At 43.8% G+C, this 15284-nt stretch overlaps 1 protein-coding gene across 2 annotated transcripts; it reads left to right on the top strand.

The window, feature by feature from the left end:
- Positions 1-15: 15 nt before the first annotated feature.
- Positions 16-13395, top strand: cuedc1b (CUE domain containing 1b). Of its 2 annotated transcripts, none has more exons than XM_020636863.3 (11): positions 16-172; positions 4481-5083; positions 5326-5453; positions 5717-5843; positions 6496-6757; positions 8027-8092; positions 8217-8297; positions 8802-8895; positions 9576-9634; positions 9781-9847; positions 10964-13395. In XM_020636863.3, coding segments are annotated over exons 2-11 (1182 nt in total). In that variant the 5' UTR covers positions 16-172; positions 4481-4786; the 3' UTR covers positions 10965-13395. The 2 variants fall into 2 exon arrangements, with proteins under 2 accessions (XP_020492519.1, XP_020492518.1); XM_020636862.3 differs by having other exon boundaries at positions 9778-9847.
- The last annotated feature ends 1889 nt before the right edge of the window (positions 13396-15284 follow it).

The raw sequence follows: 15284 nt of genomic DNA, 5'->3' as shown, positions 1-15284 counted from the left end.
CTCTGTTTTACGACAGGCCGTTTGTGTTTACGGCAGACAGTCTGCTGTCGGACAGTATCCTTCTGTTTCACATTACAATGATAAAAGGCTCCTCTCTGCTGCACAGCTGCTCTCTACATCTACTCTTCAGCTCCGTGTTGTTGTTTCCTGTCCGTGTCTATCGGCGAGTAAAGTGAGTAACGTGATTAACGTGAACATTTTCCGCCTTTTTAATAAAAACACACATTAATCTGCTGTAATCTTCGATATTTATCCTCGTTTATTTCCTCTCTGCTGATTGTAAACAGCAGAGCTGACACAGAGAAAGCGTCGCTCTTCATTAACATGCTGAAATTAGATTTAAAAAACCACTCATATTCTTGACTTTAGTGTTTTTATTAAATAATAAACCGAGCTGTGGTCGGTGTGTGTTTGTGTCTGTGAGCAGAGGGTCAGAGACTGCGGCCTGTAAATCTGCCTGACACTGATTCTTCTTCAGCGAGCTAACATTTAGATAGTTTAATTTAAGATGGCTGTCGTGTTCATATCTTCGTTTATTACACAAAGTCACCGTATCATTATTATTTTAAGTTAACTGTTTGGGTCACCAAACATGATATTTAGAGCAGTATTGACTGCTGAAGAAAACCGTTAGCCAGCTTGCTAGCAGCGACCCGATTACGGCACATGCGCAGAACCTCTTTTAAAGAAAAATAAAATCTTCAATTAGTCGAGAACTCAATGTAATAATGAATACCTTTTGATATTTAAAGATCTCTTATTCTCCACTCTTTAATTCGGCATATATCCGGCTCTTCTGGGACTAACTATTTAAAGTTAGATCGTCTTTTATGGCCTCAGTTACTCTTTAAATAATCTGTTCTGGGACCTGTGTGTGAATATCTGAATATATTTAAATAGGAATGACTGGTGTTGTGATAGAATCAGACTTTAACAGAGGAGATGAGCCTCTGAGGAAAATGTTACAATAAATAACACAGGTAACAATGACCTTTTGGGTGTTATGTGTTGTTTTCCCCTGGTGGCTGTTTGGTGAACTGCAGTCTGAATTCTGTCCTATATTTTCTGAGTCTGAATACTCGAGTCTGATTGGCTGAAGGGGGTCAATTCACTCATTAAAATTTGACTAAGCTCCTAATAGAGTTCAACAGGGACCACCCACTTTGTCAGCAGCTCTAGTTCCTGAAGTAAACTTTCCTGTTGTCCTCCGTTGATAATTCACTAACTCCTTATAGGATAGTACTTTATTGATCCCCAGAGGGGAAATTCGGGCGTTGCAGCAGCACAGACAAGTAAGTTATATCAGGAGATCGAAGCCTGTCACCATGACAACCAGCTACCCCAATACTCGTGACTATAAAACATTTTATTTGAACTGCTTTGAAAAACGAAGAAGGCAAAGGTTGAAGACTGTGTACCTATTTTTCTTCTGGAGTCAAGAAACTACACATCCCACAATCCATTGCGAATGATTCCTCTTCTTCATAAATGTAACCTAAGTCGTTATCATGTTGTTAATACATGTGTTGTAATATCTTGTAGTTTGTGTTGTGTGTGTCTATCTGTTCGCGTTTTACTCCAAGCGTCTCTGAGTATTTAGAAAAAAAAGCGAAAATGTATTATTATTATTAAGGGGTTGGAAACATTGCCATGGTAACAGCATCCACAAATCAGAGCTGCACTGTGACACTTTATGGTCGTGGGTAGTGTAGTTCTTTTCCCCGATATTGTGAATAAACCATGTTGTTCTGCAAACAAGGTTGATGAGAGGAACTTGTGTCTCCTACAGGAACATAAACCATGGTTCTCGATCTAAAGATGAATGAAATGTTCAATGTTATGTCGTTGAAGGCTCATGTGGTGCGTCATCAGACCAGCTTGCAGACTTTACTGGTTTAAAACCAGCGCAGCCAATCAGTACGGACAAATCCCATCTTTATTTGAATATCTTCAGCTGGCTATCGGCCCCTTCCTGTATGCTGATACAGACTCTTTGAGGAGCCACAGTCCTGGATTGTGTGCTAAATTTAGCCTGGTTGTCAGGTGCAGAATAAATATGATGATGTTGGGAGGATATGTTTGTAAGAGTACAACGTTTGCGTGGTATGACGTTTACTCTGGTACCCTTATATTCTGTGGTTCAGGCTCAAAGCATCTCCAGCTCGTTTTACTACAAGTGAGATTTTAAAGGTTTTACAAACTCTAGAAAAGTGGACAAAGGTATACTTAAAATGTGTGTTATATGTTCCAATACATAACTGAAAACACTTCATAGTCTCATTCTACTTTATTCAGTTAAAATGTAATGCAGCTAAAACACGGTCTTTGTTTTGCTTTAATTCTCCGGTCAGCATTACTCAAGCTGAAACCTCCAGGGTTAAACATGAAGCCAAGTGGAAGTGCAAAAGCCTGCAGTTTATTGAGTATCCACTAGAGGCTGTTTGCATTAGAGCTCATATTAACATGTTTATTTATAGAGCAGAATCATGTTTACAGCCTGGTCTCTGCAACTCATTTATTCTAAACTAATCAGTGAGATGTGTAGTGAGTGAAATGATAAAGTGATCTTACTCTATGATCAGACATTAAGGAAACATGCTATGTTGAAGTGCTGGCTTCTCTGACAACAATGCAGCAGCCAGTATGTCCTCCTTCTAACTTTAGATTCTGGTCCTGAATGCTCTGGATTTGCTTGGACCAGAGAAGGTAGGCGGTTTTAAGACACCCCCACAGGGCCGTTTTGGACCCCCTTGGTTTGCCAGACATGAGAGCAGTTATCAGGTCAAACCAACAGGTGTTGCAGCGATGGAAGCGGGCAAGAGAACTGTTTTAGATAGAAGTGGGGGCGGCAGTAACTCAGTCTGCAGGGACGTGGGTTGGGAACCTGAGGGTCGCCAGTTCTAGTCCTGGTGCGTACCAAATCTGGAAGTTGGTCTGGTAGCTGGAGAGGTGCCAGGGCACTTCCTGAGCACTGCCGAGGTGCCCTTGAGCAAGGCACCTAGCCCCCAGCAGCTCTGGTGCGCTCTCTGCTTAGCAGCTTGTAGCAGCCCCACTCTGACATCTCTCCATCAATGCATGTCCACAGGTCCTGTTTGTGCATGCGTGTGATTCGGACCTGTGTGTGTGAGAAGCATGTCTCTATAAAATAAGAGTGTACACCGAATTTCCCTCGGGATTAATAAAGGATATTAAAAAAATATATACATGTGATTGTACCCGACCTAAAAAGCCTCTGCATGTTTCTAATAAGCTCCACGAGCAGAAACGTGCTCAAACTAGGATCAATGTTGGAGATGATTTTGAAAAATGGAGAGAGGTTAGAACACAGAAAGGTTTACAGACCGATGCAGAGCTGGATAAACACTGAAGCTTCAGTGTCCACCACATGGCAACCTGCGTGAGCATGGACTCTAGAGAGGAGGGGACGGGGGGAGGCAGCTCTCTAAAATGTTTTAATTTGGACTGCAGTACCCATTTTAAACACTAGATGTCAGAGGAACATATTGCTGCTTAAAGGAAAATAACTATGCATTTGCTTAATTATGGGCGTGGCTGATTTGACTTATGGGTGGGCGTGTTGTAGCTATTTTCAAGAAGGTGTAAGGCCACAGCTCCATCTCTGTTTCTAGATTGATATTCAGTCAGGTTGAGTCAATATGTCAAAACACCTCTTCAGAAACCAATGGATGACGTCACTGAAACTACGTCCATGTTTTATACAGTCAACGCCATCTGACATGCTTTGAGGAGGAAGGGAGCCTTTTAAATTCCTCTTATCAAATATGTTGTTCAGCATTAAAGATCTCTGACTGTTAACTGGATCAGCTGTAAATATAGAAGTCTATGCAGAAACATCTGGTGTGTATCTGGAGTCCTTAAAACAGGAAACAGATCAGAAGCGTCAGTCTCATGTGCATGTCTGATCCGGTAATAATAATAATGTCTCGGTTTGTATCTCACTCAGTAGGTCTGTCAGGGCCGTTCTTTGTCCCTCGCACACACTCGGCTTCAGTGTGACACAAGGGCCACACTATCAGAGCAGACATCTTGTTTACATCAAAGGCAGACTCTTGATGAGAGAGAGGATGTCTGTATAGGCTGTGGACGGGGCCTGGCACCGCCATGTGGCACTGGGCGGCTGCCAGCTACAATCATCCCCCCTCCACCACCACCCCCCCCCCCCCCCTCCTGTGAGGCAGTAAGGAAAATAGAGGCAGGGATTAATTAAGAGCAGCTACAGCCAGCATCTGCAGGTCTTCACTTTCACTATTCAGTTCACCATATGTCCCAGGATGCTCCAGCCTTTTTCACATGCACCACCCTGTTACAACCTGAACCTAATCATGCAGTCTCACCATTTGGCCAATCACATGAAGCCTCTGTTAACTATTTGCCTCACATTTGAGATCCTTATTTGGTTCAGGTCTGGTTGTTAGGCAGATTTCTGATTTTAGACACTCTGTCCGTCTTCTCGCTGCAGGTGCTGATGACGCTGACGTAGCCATGAACTCTCCCTGGTGGACTCTAACTTGTACCTGTTGACAGAACCCTGAAACACACCCTGAAACACCGTCAGCCATGTTGGATGCACCTGAATAACAAGTAGCTGTGGAGGGGGCGGGTCTCCAGCTGTTCTGAGCTCCCATCGACTACCTGCCATGTTTGTGTTAGAATGAGAAAGTGAGCAGGAGACGGCGAACAGAAGAGAGAGTGACGGGGGCCGCAGCGCTTGTGTTGGTTACAGAGAAGAAGAGCCGTCCAATCAGGAGGCAGCCCGGCCCAGAGGATGACCAGCCTGTTTAGGCGCAGCAGCAGCAATGGCGGCTCCAGAGGTGGCGGCGGCGGAGGGCAGGGGCAGCTCAACAACAGTCGGTCCAATAGGCAGGTCCGACGCCTGGAGTTCAACCAGGCCATGGAGGACTTCAAGACCATGTTCCCCACCATGGACTACGAGGTCATCGAGTGTGTGCTGCGCTCCAACAACGGAGCCGTGGACGCCACCATTGACCAGCTGCTGCAGATGAGCATCGATGGACAGGGCTCCGATGACAGCTCTGACTCGGATGACAGCATTCCAGCAGAGGTCAGAGGGCAGGTCCAAGAGCTCCCAAACAACTGGGAGTAGTAATGTAGACCTGAGGGGCTGGAGTTTCACCCCCCTTTTTTTTATAACAATGATGTTTGTCTGTGCGGTGTAATCTTCTATTCAAACATCTACAGTGACAGGAAGTTATCAGGCTTTATACCAAAATAAAAGCAGATCAAAGGAGCCTATATGAGTTTGGGTCCTTAGAAACCAAACTGTGTTTCTCTGTTTGATTTCAGATTCTGGATCGGACACTGGAACCTGACAGTTCAGACGAGGAACCGCCGCCCGTCTACTCTCCGCCAACGTATGACATGCACATTTATGACAGGAAGTACCCAGAAGCCCCGCCCACACCCCCACCCAGGTAAGGTGCAGAAACAGAGATGGGGTTTTTTATGGAGAAGTCTGCTCCCTGAGAGATTTTCAATTCACCTCAAAATCACTGTTTTGTTTAAAGGTCCAATCAGTGAGATGTGTAGTGACTGAACTGATGAAGTGACCTTACTGTATCATCAGACATTAGGGAAACATGTGTGCTGTTTATGTACCTCTAATATAATGGACCTAATGCAGTCTGGTTGTTTCCTGTGACCCTAACCCTAACCCTAACCCCTGGTCCTCTCTCAGATTTGAAGCTGAACCTCCTTCAGGTCACCAGCAGGTCAGAAGCTACAGGAACTGGAACCCTCCTTTGCTTGGAAACCTCCCAGATGATTTCCTGAGGATCCTGCCCCAACAGCTCGACAGTATTAAGGTGAGTTAATAATATTTAATTTGTTGTTTTTTTCTATTTTAACATGATTAGCAGGGGTTGAGAACTTTTTATCAGAGAAAACCTGCGCTAAAATCTGTGTGCGAGTGTACAACTCGAGAGTAGCGAGCACGCTCCCGGGAGGGACAGCAGTGAAGCTGTTGGCTGCCTTTCAACTGTGACACACATGCATGCGCACGAGCGCTTAAGATACATTGATGCTGTAGCAGTTATTAGCTGGACGTTTAAAAAAAAAAAAATACTGACAAAACACCGGTAGAAGAGGATAGCGCTGTGAAATTGAGAACATGTTACTGTCTTTTTTTTTTTTCAGGCAGTATGATTGGTTTACATTGGTCTCCTCTTGTCTCCATTGGTTTTGATTGGTCTTCTCTGGTCTCCATGTGTTAGAGAAACCAGTTAGACTTAAGTTGGGGGATTTGTGTGGGTGCTGTTAGAGGGATTTAGTCACTTTAGAAAGAGCTTGGCTAGCTGACCATGTTGACGATCTTATCGTCTAAGGAAAGAAATATTCTTCAACATGTTGGGAGTGTGAAGCACCATGCTGCAGTAGATGATGGAGACGTGGAGCACGCAGATGTAGATATTTGATCAAACCTCATGTATTGACCTTAAACTCTTGTTCCCTCCACAGAGCTCTCAGAGTAGCCTCTCTCAGCCTTCATCATCCTCCTCCTCTTCAGTGTCTTCAGTAAGCCAATGGACAGCCGGCTCTGGGTCACTGTCTGGAGCTGCAGGGACCACAGGAGGTTCAGGTCTGAACTCAGGAGCAACAGAACAAGACAAGAAGCTGAAGCAGTATTTAGAAGACGAGCGGATCGCACTGTTTCTCCAGAACGAGGAGTTTATGAGAGAGCTGCAACGCAACCGCGAGTTCCTCGTTGCCTTGGAGCGAGGTACGACTGTGTGCACGATTCTACAAAGAGACCTGCTGCTCTTTGAGTCGACAGCTGAACTCTGTTTGGTATTTCATAGGTTCTACACTAAACCATAATTATTGAGCTCCTGATGAGTAAAAGGTTCCCTGTGGAGTTTCAGAGAATCACTTTGTGATGGTGAAAATATTTAAACACGACCTTAAAGAAACAGACGGGGCATTAGTCTTCATAAACTGTGGCCACCATAGAAAACTCCTCAGCCTACCTTTTTATTATCATAATCTGCCTTGATGCTCAAGTCCTTTGCTTGTCTCTTTGGAATGACTTCAGTCCAAGTCATGAATCTTAAATGTGATTTTAAACCAAACAGTAAAAATAAGCAACCCAAAGCTACGAACACAAAAGAGTCGACGATCTCAAATGTTCGAAAGCAGAATCCAAATGTATTCCAGCTGTGTTTGGTGTAATGATTCATCCAAATGTTACGCAACATGGTGGACACAGCAAAAACCTGAGGGGCCACAATGACCAAAGCTGCAGTTATTCTTGTGTCCACTAGAGGCTGACTCCTGTGGTGACTCCAAAAAAAGGATAACATAGTTAAATTAATTAAATACATTTATCGTGCATCTTTGTTCTGCTTGACTTGGACAGAATTATTTCCTCTTGTCTCCATTTTCTAAAGTCTAACCCGCAATTTCCACTAAGTCTGTACGCACCGCTATCCATCAGCGCCATTCACTCCCTCTCTAGTCAATGCTCCTGTTTCCACAGCGAGCACCGCGGTCCGCCTCAGGAGCATGCCAGCAGTGCCACTCCACTCTGTTTTAAAAACACTTCGTCTATTTTTGACGGAGCTCGCTGCAAGCTCGCATCAAGCTGGACAGAGTAAATTGTCAGACAAGGAAACGCTCAGAGCGTCTGGTTAATTTCAAAATAAAACGCAACATACAGACTCCTGATCGTATATTCCATCACTTTATCAACATGATGTCGAAACAGGCACTGAATGAACAACAAATGTGTGTACAGCTGCTCATGGCTGCAGTCACACTCCAGAAACTGACCCAGTGGGGCTGGGCACACACCGTCGGACGGAGCGAACCCGTGGAGCTGAAAGAACGCAACCTGCACGGACTATGTGGAAATTGTGGCATACATCCCTCAGCTTATGATCGAGTGCTTCCATTGTTTTTCTAAATCCCAGCTCAGTTGAAGCTTGCGGTGATTTTTATATTTGATGTCATCATGTCATCAGTGTTCATAACATCTGCTCTCTGTTTTTAGATCGCTTGAAGTATGAGTCAAAGAAATCAAAGTCCAATCATTCATCTAGCATGGAGAGTTCCTCAGGTAGATATCACTCATCAAGCTTCCTCTGCTCAGCTCACACACTATAAATACCTGCACAGGTGCTTTGTGTGTTCTCATGTACTGTAAGTGTGCATCGTGCTAGTGCTGCTGTGTCTGTGTGCAGGAGAACAGTACTCTGCAGCTGCAATGGAGGCCGTCTCCGACGACGCCATGTTCAGGGACAAACTCAAACACATGGGCAAATGTAAGTCTGCTCATTTCTACATCCCTGCATCAGCTGTGAGGGCCATGACCCTCCACGCTTTCTTGTTATATGTCGGGTCAAATGACTAATATGTGTCCAGTGGATGAGTTCATCCTGCAGCAGGTAAACAGGCTGTAATGTCTGAGGTAAGACGTGACGTAAAAAGAACGACGTGGAAGTGGCGTACTAAGTAGCAGAGTCCTCCATAGGACGCTATAATGAGAATATGTGTCCTTCTATCAATGCTACGTGTAGTTGAACAGAATCTCAATCTGAACTAAAGAGTGGAGAAGAACATACTGGAGAACAGGAAACATAATGCAGCAGGTTCATTAGAGCACAGAGATCGTAGAGGTGGTGTGCAGTCTACCTGCTGCAGGATGAACTCATCTACTGGAGACACTCATAAACATGTTTGCACCAATTTAAAATAAATGTCCCCTCGTCTAGAAATATCAGAATTAAACACTGACTGACGTAGTGAAAATGTTCTCTTGCCTTCAGCTACCAGGAAGAAGCTGTTTGAAATCGCCAGAACGTTCTCGGAGAAGACGAAGAGGAGAAAGTCCAAACGGAAGATGCTCCTGAAGCACCACTCGTATCCTTTGCTTGACGTTATCTGACAAACATGGGTGTGTGTAAGTCGGTAAAGAAGAGAACGGGAAGGAAATGATTCATGTGGACACGTTCAGGATGATTTCTTTTCGAATCTGTAAAACTTCTATTAACAGCTCAGCTTTGAGTTACTGCTGTGTTGAAGCAGATTTAAAAAAAAAAAACTTGTCATCAGGTATAAATGTCTCTTCTGTGACATTTGACTTCCCTTTGTGACCTCCTTCTGTGACCTACCTCTGTGACCTACCTCTGTGGTCTCCCTCTGTGACCTACCTCCTTGACCTCCCTCTGTGACCTACCTCCTTGACCTCCCTCTGTGACCTACCTCTGTGACCTCCCTCTGTGACCTACCTCTGTGACCTACCTCTGTGACCTACCTCTGTGACCTACCTCCTTGACCTCCCTCTGTGACCTACCTCTGTGACCTCCCTCTGTGACCTACCTCTGTGACCTACCTCTGTGGTCTCCCTCTGTGACCTACCTCCTTGACCTCCCTCTGTGACCTACCTCCTTGACCTCCCTCTGTGACCTACCTCTGTGACCTCCCTCTGTGACCTACCTCCTTGACCTCCCTCTGTGACCTCCCTCTGTGACCTCCTACTGTGACCTACCTCCTTGACCTCTGACACAAACGTTTCAGTTCTTAACAGAACTCTTTCTCAGATTGGGTACAGCCAACTCTACAGCCAACCTCCTGGATGATGTGGAGGGAAACCCCTGTGGTAAGAGAAAGTTACACGTTGGAACTTGTGAAGGTTTTGAAATCACCATGGCAACAACAGACATGCCATGAAACATGGATGTGCATGCAAACAAAGCTGAGTGAGTTTTGTTCATCCTAACCAATGATTTCATGTTTTGTCAGAAGAAGACGGTCGGCCAAGAAGAGCTAACACTCAGGGAGAGAACGAAGAACGTAACGAGTCCTTATCATGGTAAGATAGTCCTCAGGGCGATGTCATATGTCTTCTCTGTTTTCACACCAGTGTGACGCTCTGCCCCTGAAATCTTCCTGAGTTCAGAGTTCACATCTCTCTGTTTCAGGAGTCAAGTTTGACGCAAGTCAGAGTTAAACTTCTGCATCGTAGGTTCTCATAGCCCTGTACGTACGCAGCCTGACATGCACCTCCTATAAATATAACTATCGAAGGGACGCCGTGTCCGAGCCCTGTGATTCGCAACATTTCTGGTATCACCCCCGTTTTCAAAATTCTGCAGAAGGAGGAACGTTAGAATGTTTAAATTATCAGCTCCAACATAACATGCTCGGGTTCAGTCGTCATGGTTTTCCTGAATACAAACAATCAGAGTGTTGTGAAACCGCTGTCCATGTAACTAGCTTGGTAATCACACCGCCGACGAGCATTAGTTCCAGGAAAACCCTTCACATGAGCTCACCCTGAGAGTCTCGATGAAGGCCACAAGCCGGAACGTGTTGGTCTGATAAAGTAACTGAAGTAGACCTCTGTACCTAAAGTCTTTGTGACCTCACTTTGTGTGAAGTTCTGACTCAGACTCTGAACGTCGGGCTGCAGAATATATAAGTGAAGGTTATTAAAGGTCAACAGAACAAAGGTAGGACATCAGGACACATCAGGACACATCAGAACATTTCCACCGCCCGCTCTTAGTTCCCTAAATTGTCTTATAACTTCCTCTTACATCATCTTCATCCTGTCCAATCAGCAGTGAGAACAGGAGACTTCAGCCCGTCTGAACTGTCTGTCAAGAACCGTACTGAGTAATGACGGTACATCAAAGGAAGTCGGTGAAGCTGATAGACTGAACATTCCTGCAGGTTAGGGTTCCTCCTCTTAAGCGCCACTCTCTGGTCCAAATATGGTTACTTCTGGCTCCTGTGAAACAAGATGGCAGACTGAGGAATCAGAAAGACACCAATGGGCGCCCCTCAGGGTGTCCTGTTCTTGTCGACACTCTTTAAAGTAAACGTGCACCTCCTGTCAGACTTGCGCTGACTTCTTCGTCTGAAAAATAAAAATGTGTGAGTATCAAACGCCCCCCGATCACACCGTCTCTCTTCTGAATTTCAGATCCTCCCGGGCTTAACCATATCAGGGTCACCATGGCGATGGCAGCATGACCTATGGGCGGCGGCCTTGCAGCTCATCCTGTCCCCTCCCTCTCTTTCCCCTGAGTGAGAGCAGCCGTGGTGGGCTCCCCTCCCCCTCCCTGGGAGAGGACTGTTTCCAGTACTGTAAATGTATAACCTCTGTATGATAACTCTGTTCATATGTACCTGTAAATGCTTTAGTCCTGAACACTCTTTCTTATAACGGCTTCCTTTAGACGGGCAGGAGCCCTAGGGTAGTGGGGAACCTGGTGACCCTCTCAGTAGCAGATTGTGAGGCTCTGATTGGCTCCCTCAGGCTGGGCAGCTCCCAGTGCACACGCCCCTTTATATACACTAAACCATGTAGAGCTTTTATACCATGTTTTCTTAAAACCCGACTCTAATATTTTTGTCTTTTTCAGCGTCGGGGGTTGTGTAACTGAATTTCTTCTAATGTGTCCGAACTCTGTGGCCGTTAAAGTCGTGGCTGCACACAAATGATAACCAGCTGATCACGTTTACAGGAGCGATGATTCCACGATCGTTTGGTTTGTCTGGACAGGAGGAGACGAAGCAGAACACGGGTAGAGACTCCACCAGAGTGCGCCATATGATTAAACAGTGACTCCACCACGTCAGATCTTGTGTAAATATGTTGCAGGAATATTTTTAATTTTTTACACAAACGGATGAAAAGGTCAAAGGTTAAACTTTAAACCTTCATATAGATTTTCCAACGCAGCCTTCATAATTGTAGTCCAACAAAAAAGACGCAGTAGAACAGCGTGTCCTAACAGTGAGCGAGGGTCAGTGTCAATCGGCTTGATTTGAGTGTCTTAACAGCTCTGTCGCCCGTAGACGGACGAGGAACGGGGGAGTACTCTCTACACGGTGCTGACACTCTCTCTCCTCCCTCAGCAGAGCTTGTTAGCTTGTTGTACAAAGTGAAGATAGAGGAGCATTTATAAATTCCACATCATGATGAAATGTTGACCTTTGACCTGTGTCAACACCAGAGAAAAGCTTTATTCAGCTCACGGCAACCCATTTATTGATGAGCCTCTGAGTGTTGAGATTTGAGTCAACAGCTCATCAACACAAAGCACCACACTTCAGTTTCGCCACCTTCAAAATAAAAGCACCACTGTAGTTTGTCCCCTTCAAAATAAAAGCACCACAGTTCCATTTGCCCACCTTTACAATAAAAGCACAACACTTTAATTTGTCCACCTTCACAATAAAAGCACAACACTTTAATTTGTCCACCTTTTAAAGGTCCCATATTACGCTTTTTCTGGTTTTATATGCTCTTTAGTGTGTTTTCCAAGTGTCCTGTGCATCTTTAGGCACATCTATGTGCAAAAATTCAAAGTCCGCGGAAACGCGGCTTCTCCTACATCCTCCTGTTAGCTGTAGCGTTAGCCGCATGTAACGCTCGGTTCTAGCCCCCCTCAATAAAGATTTGTCAGTCCGACGTCATTGTCAGTGTGAGATCACTGATCTAAGCCCATTGGCTCGTTGTCTCAAGCCCTGCAGCTCATGTTGAAATTTCCGAGACGCGTGCTGAGCAACTGACCAATAACGACAGGGCGCATCAGCAGACCAATCAGAGCAGACTTGGACCACGTGGGGCTCTGCAGTGGGGGCTCAGCCGCCATAGCTGACGGACTCAGAGCGTAGAGGGAGCAAGGAGGAGCAGTACATGAAAACAGACACTTTTTTCGGACTTTAGCTATTGTGAACGTACAAAAGTAGGAACATAGATTAAATATATGAACCCCAAAAAGGGCTTAATATGGGCTCTTTAAAATAAGAGCACCACACTTCAATTTGTCCACCTTCAAAATAAAAGCACCACATGCTGTAATGTTTGTAAGGTGTTCCCCTCACCTGGCCTTACAAACCAAACTTGTGTGAATCAGCTGCTCTGTAACGCTTCCTTCACAGCGTCACTTCTCACTCTGCTGATAATCTGCCAGCTCGCCAAACGTCTGTTCAAACTTTGACAAGTTTGTGCAGAACGTTCTGGAAGTCATAAATATCGCTCAATCTACATCGCCATATCTCAGCTCATCACGCCGTACTGTTAACGCCATCAACCTTTCCACATGAACCATGGATGTGTCTTTGTGTGAGGATTAAGTAGCCTCCGATTGGACACGATTCGCCAGGCGAAGAATCGATCTGATTGGATGAAAGTGAAGACGTTAAAAAAAAAAAAAGCAAGGTTTTTTCATGGACCCTTTGTAGCGCTCTTCCTGTTTGTGTCGATGTGAAACTAGCATGGAGTCCAGATGTAGTAGAGTCTGCTGTAGCCTGAGTGAACAACAACGAGAGAAAACAAACCGAAAGACGGTTAGATGAGTTCACTTCTCCTTTTGTCAATAAAGTGTTTTTTATCACTTAACAGAATCTTTCTTCTTTCATTTGTGTTTTAAGCTCGTTGAAGATGTCTGATTATTTTTAAATCCAGGTCATTCTCGTAACGATGCAGATTTTAAAGATTAAAGCCTGGCTCACACTGCAGGATAATCGGGCCGATTTGAGCTTCGATTCTTCCTTCACGACAATCGCAGGGTTTCTCCCAACTCAAGGCTGCTCGGACCTGATTATCTGTTCACATTATCTTGTAGTGTGAGTGGTACAAAGATCCAATCTTAACGTCCCCGATCTGCCCGGGGACTCCCCGATTTATTTCAAACAAGTTTAATATTTAGAATTTTAAATCTTGAAAAGGTCCGGCAGAAGTTGTGTGTGACTACAATATAATCATGAGAGACAAGGGAGGAATGTAGTCATGGCGACCAGCGACAGAACGCAACCCGGCGTTTTTTATTATTATTATTTTTAATATTTAAAAAGAAAATACATAATTTATGAGATTGACTCAGACACCTTCATGTTACATATGAAGTCTGTTTATTTAAGAGTGCGAGGAAACTTTAAGTGATCCCAGAAGTGTCGACAGTCTATGGTTGACAGGCGGCTGAAATTTGAGAAAAATGTTTAAATAGATGAAAAAAGTTTTGAGTTAATCAGTTTGATCAACAGATTTATTAATTCCCTTTAAGATCTTTATTTATGGTTCAAATAATGATCGAAAGCAACAGTTCACTCTTCAAACGGCAACAACGAAAAAGACGAATAAAAACTTGCTGTTGGTTTTTAGGTTTAGTGTCTCTGAGAATAAGAAGCTCAGCGAGTAAAATGAAAATTTGACAGGCAGGAAGTGATTCAAAATAAATAAACTTACATAAAAAAAGTTTACTAACCCTAAAGCAGAGAGATAGACAGAGAGAGAGAGAGACTTTGATCCCAAACAGAAATAGTTGTTACAGGAGCAGGTAATCAATGCAGATAAAGCAACAGAAGAAAAATACAGTAAATAAACACTAACAAATATAGAGACAGAATTATAAACATATATACATCCAGATTATAGCCTAACATTATTTATGTTTCAAATAAAGTAAATTAAATATAAACAATAACATATGCTACATTAGTGTAATTGTGTGTAACATATTCATGATATACTCAACCAATATTTTTTGCAATGTATTAATGATAATTATTAATTAATACATATTTTTTTGTAATTCAACTTCTTATTTTAACTTAACATTGAACAAACAAAATAGACAGCGTTGTTGTTGTTGTACAATAGTATGCCCAAAGTCCCATAACAACTGAGTACATAATTGGAACCAAAATAACAATTCAGTAACCACAGTATACACAGTACCACATCTTTATCATTACAATGCACCAATAGTACTACATGTATAAGCAAAAAAGTGGCCCCATAACCTCTGGAAGTTCTCACCTTCATCATTGATTCTGGCTAACACTTGTTCATAAGAGACAGTTTCTGACATAAGTTCCATCCATTGCTTGAATTGTGGGGTGACGTACTTTTCCATAATCTAAGGATCAATCGTGCGGCCGTTACACCCCAACGTTTATCACAACGTTCGATACTTCAATTCAATTCAGTTTGATCCCCTAACAGGCAAATCCTTGGTGATTTAGGTATTGTCGTACCCAACCCCTTACCTATGTGTTCCATGACTTTGTCCCAAAATGGGTTTACAAGTTTGCATTCCCAGAGTGCATGTAAAAATGTTCCTGGTTCTATCTGACACGTCCAACATAAATTATTAGCCAGTATGCCCATCCTATGGAGTTTAGAAGGAGTAAAATAAACCTATGTATTATTTTATATTGAGTAAATTTCGCCCTAGCCTCCTTTATATACCTCCCCGTATTTGATAGGATTTTTGACCACTCGCATTCTAAGT

This window comes from Labrus bergylta, chromosome 11, assembly GCF_963930695.1.
Source record: "Labrus bergylta chromosome 11, fLabBer1.1, whole genome shotgun sequence".
Classification (NCBI taxonomy): domain Eukaryota; kingdom Metazoa; phylum Chordata; class Actinopteri; order Labriformes; family Labridae; genus Labrus; species Labrus bergylta.
This window is presented reverse-complemented; position numbering and strand designations above follow the sequence as displayed.

Excerpts from the sequence above, each read along its gene's own strand:
- cuedc1b (XM_020636862.3), top strand. The coding sequence starts at position 4,787 with ATGACCAGCCTGTTTAGGCGCAGCAGCAGCAATGGCGGCTCCAGAGGT. Across the intron at positions 5,454-5,716 it reads CCGCCCACACCCCCACCCAG|ATTTGAAGCTGAACCTCCTT; the intron begins GTAAGGTGCAGA and ends GTCCTCTCTCAG. Across the intron at positions 5,844-6,495 it reads AACAGCTCGACAGTATTAAG|AGCTCTCAGAGTAGCCTCTC; the intron begins GTGAGTTAATAA and ends TTCCCTCCACAG.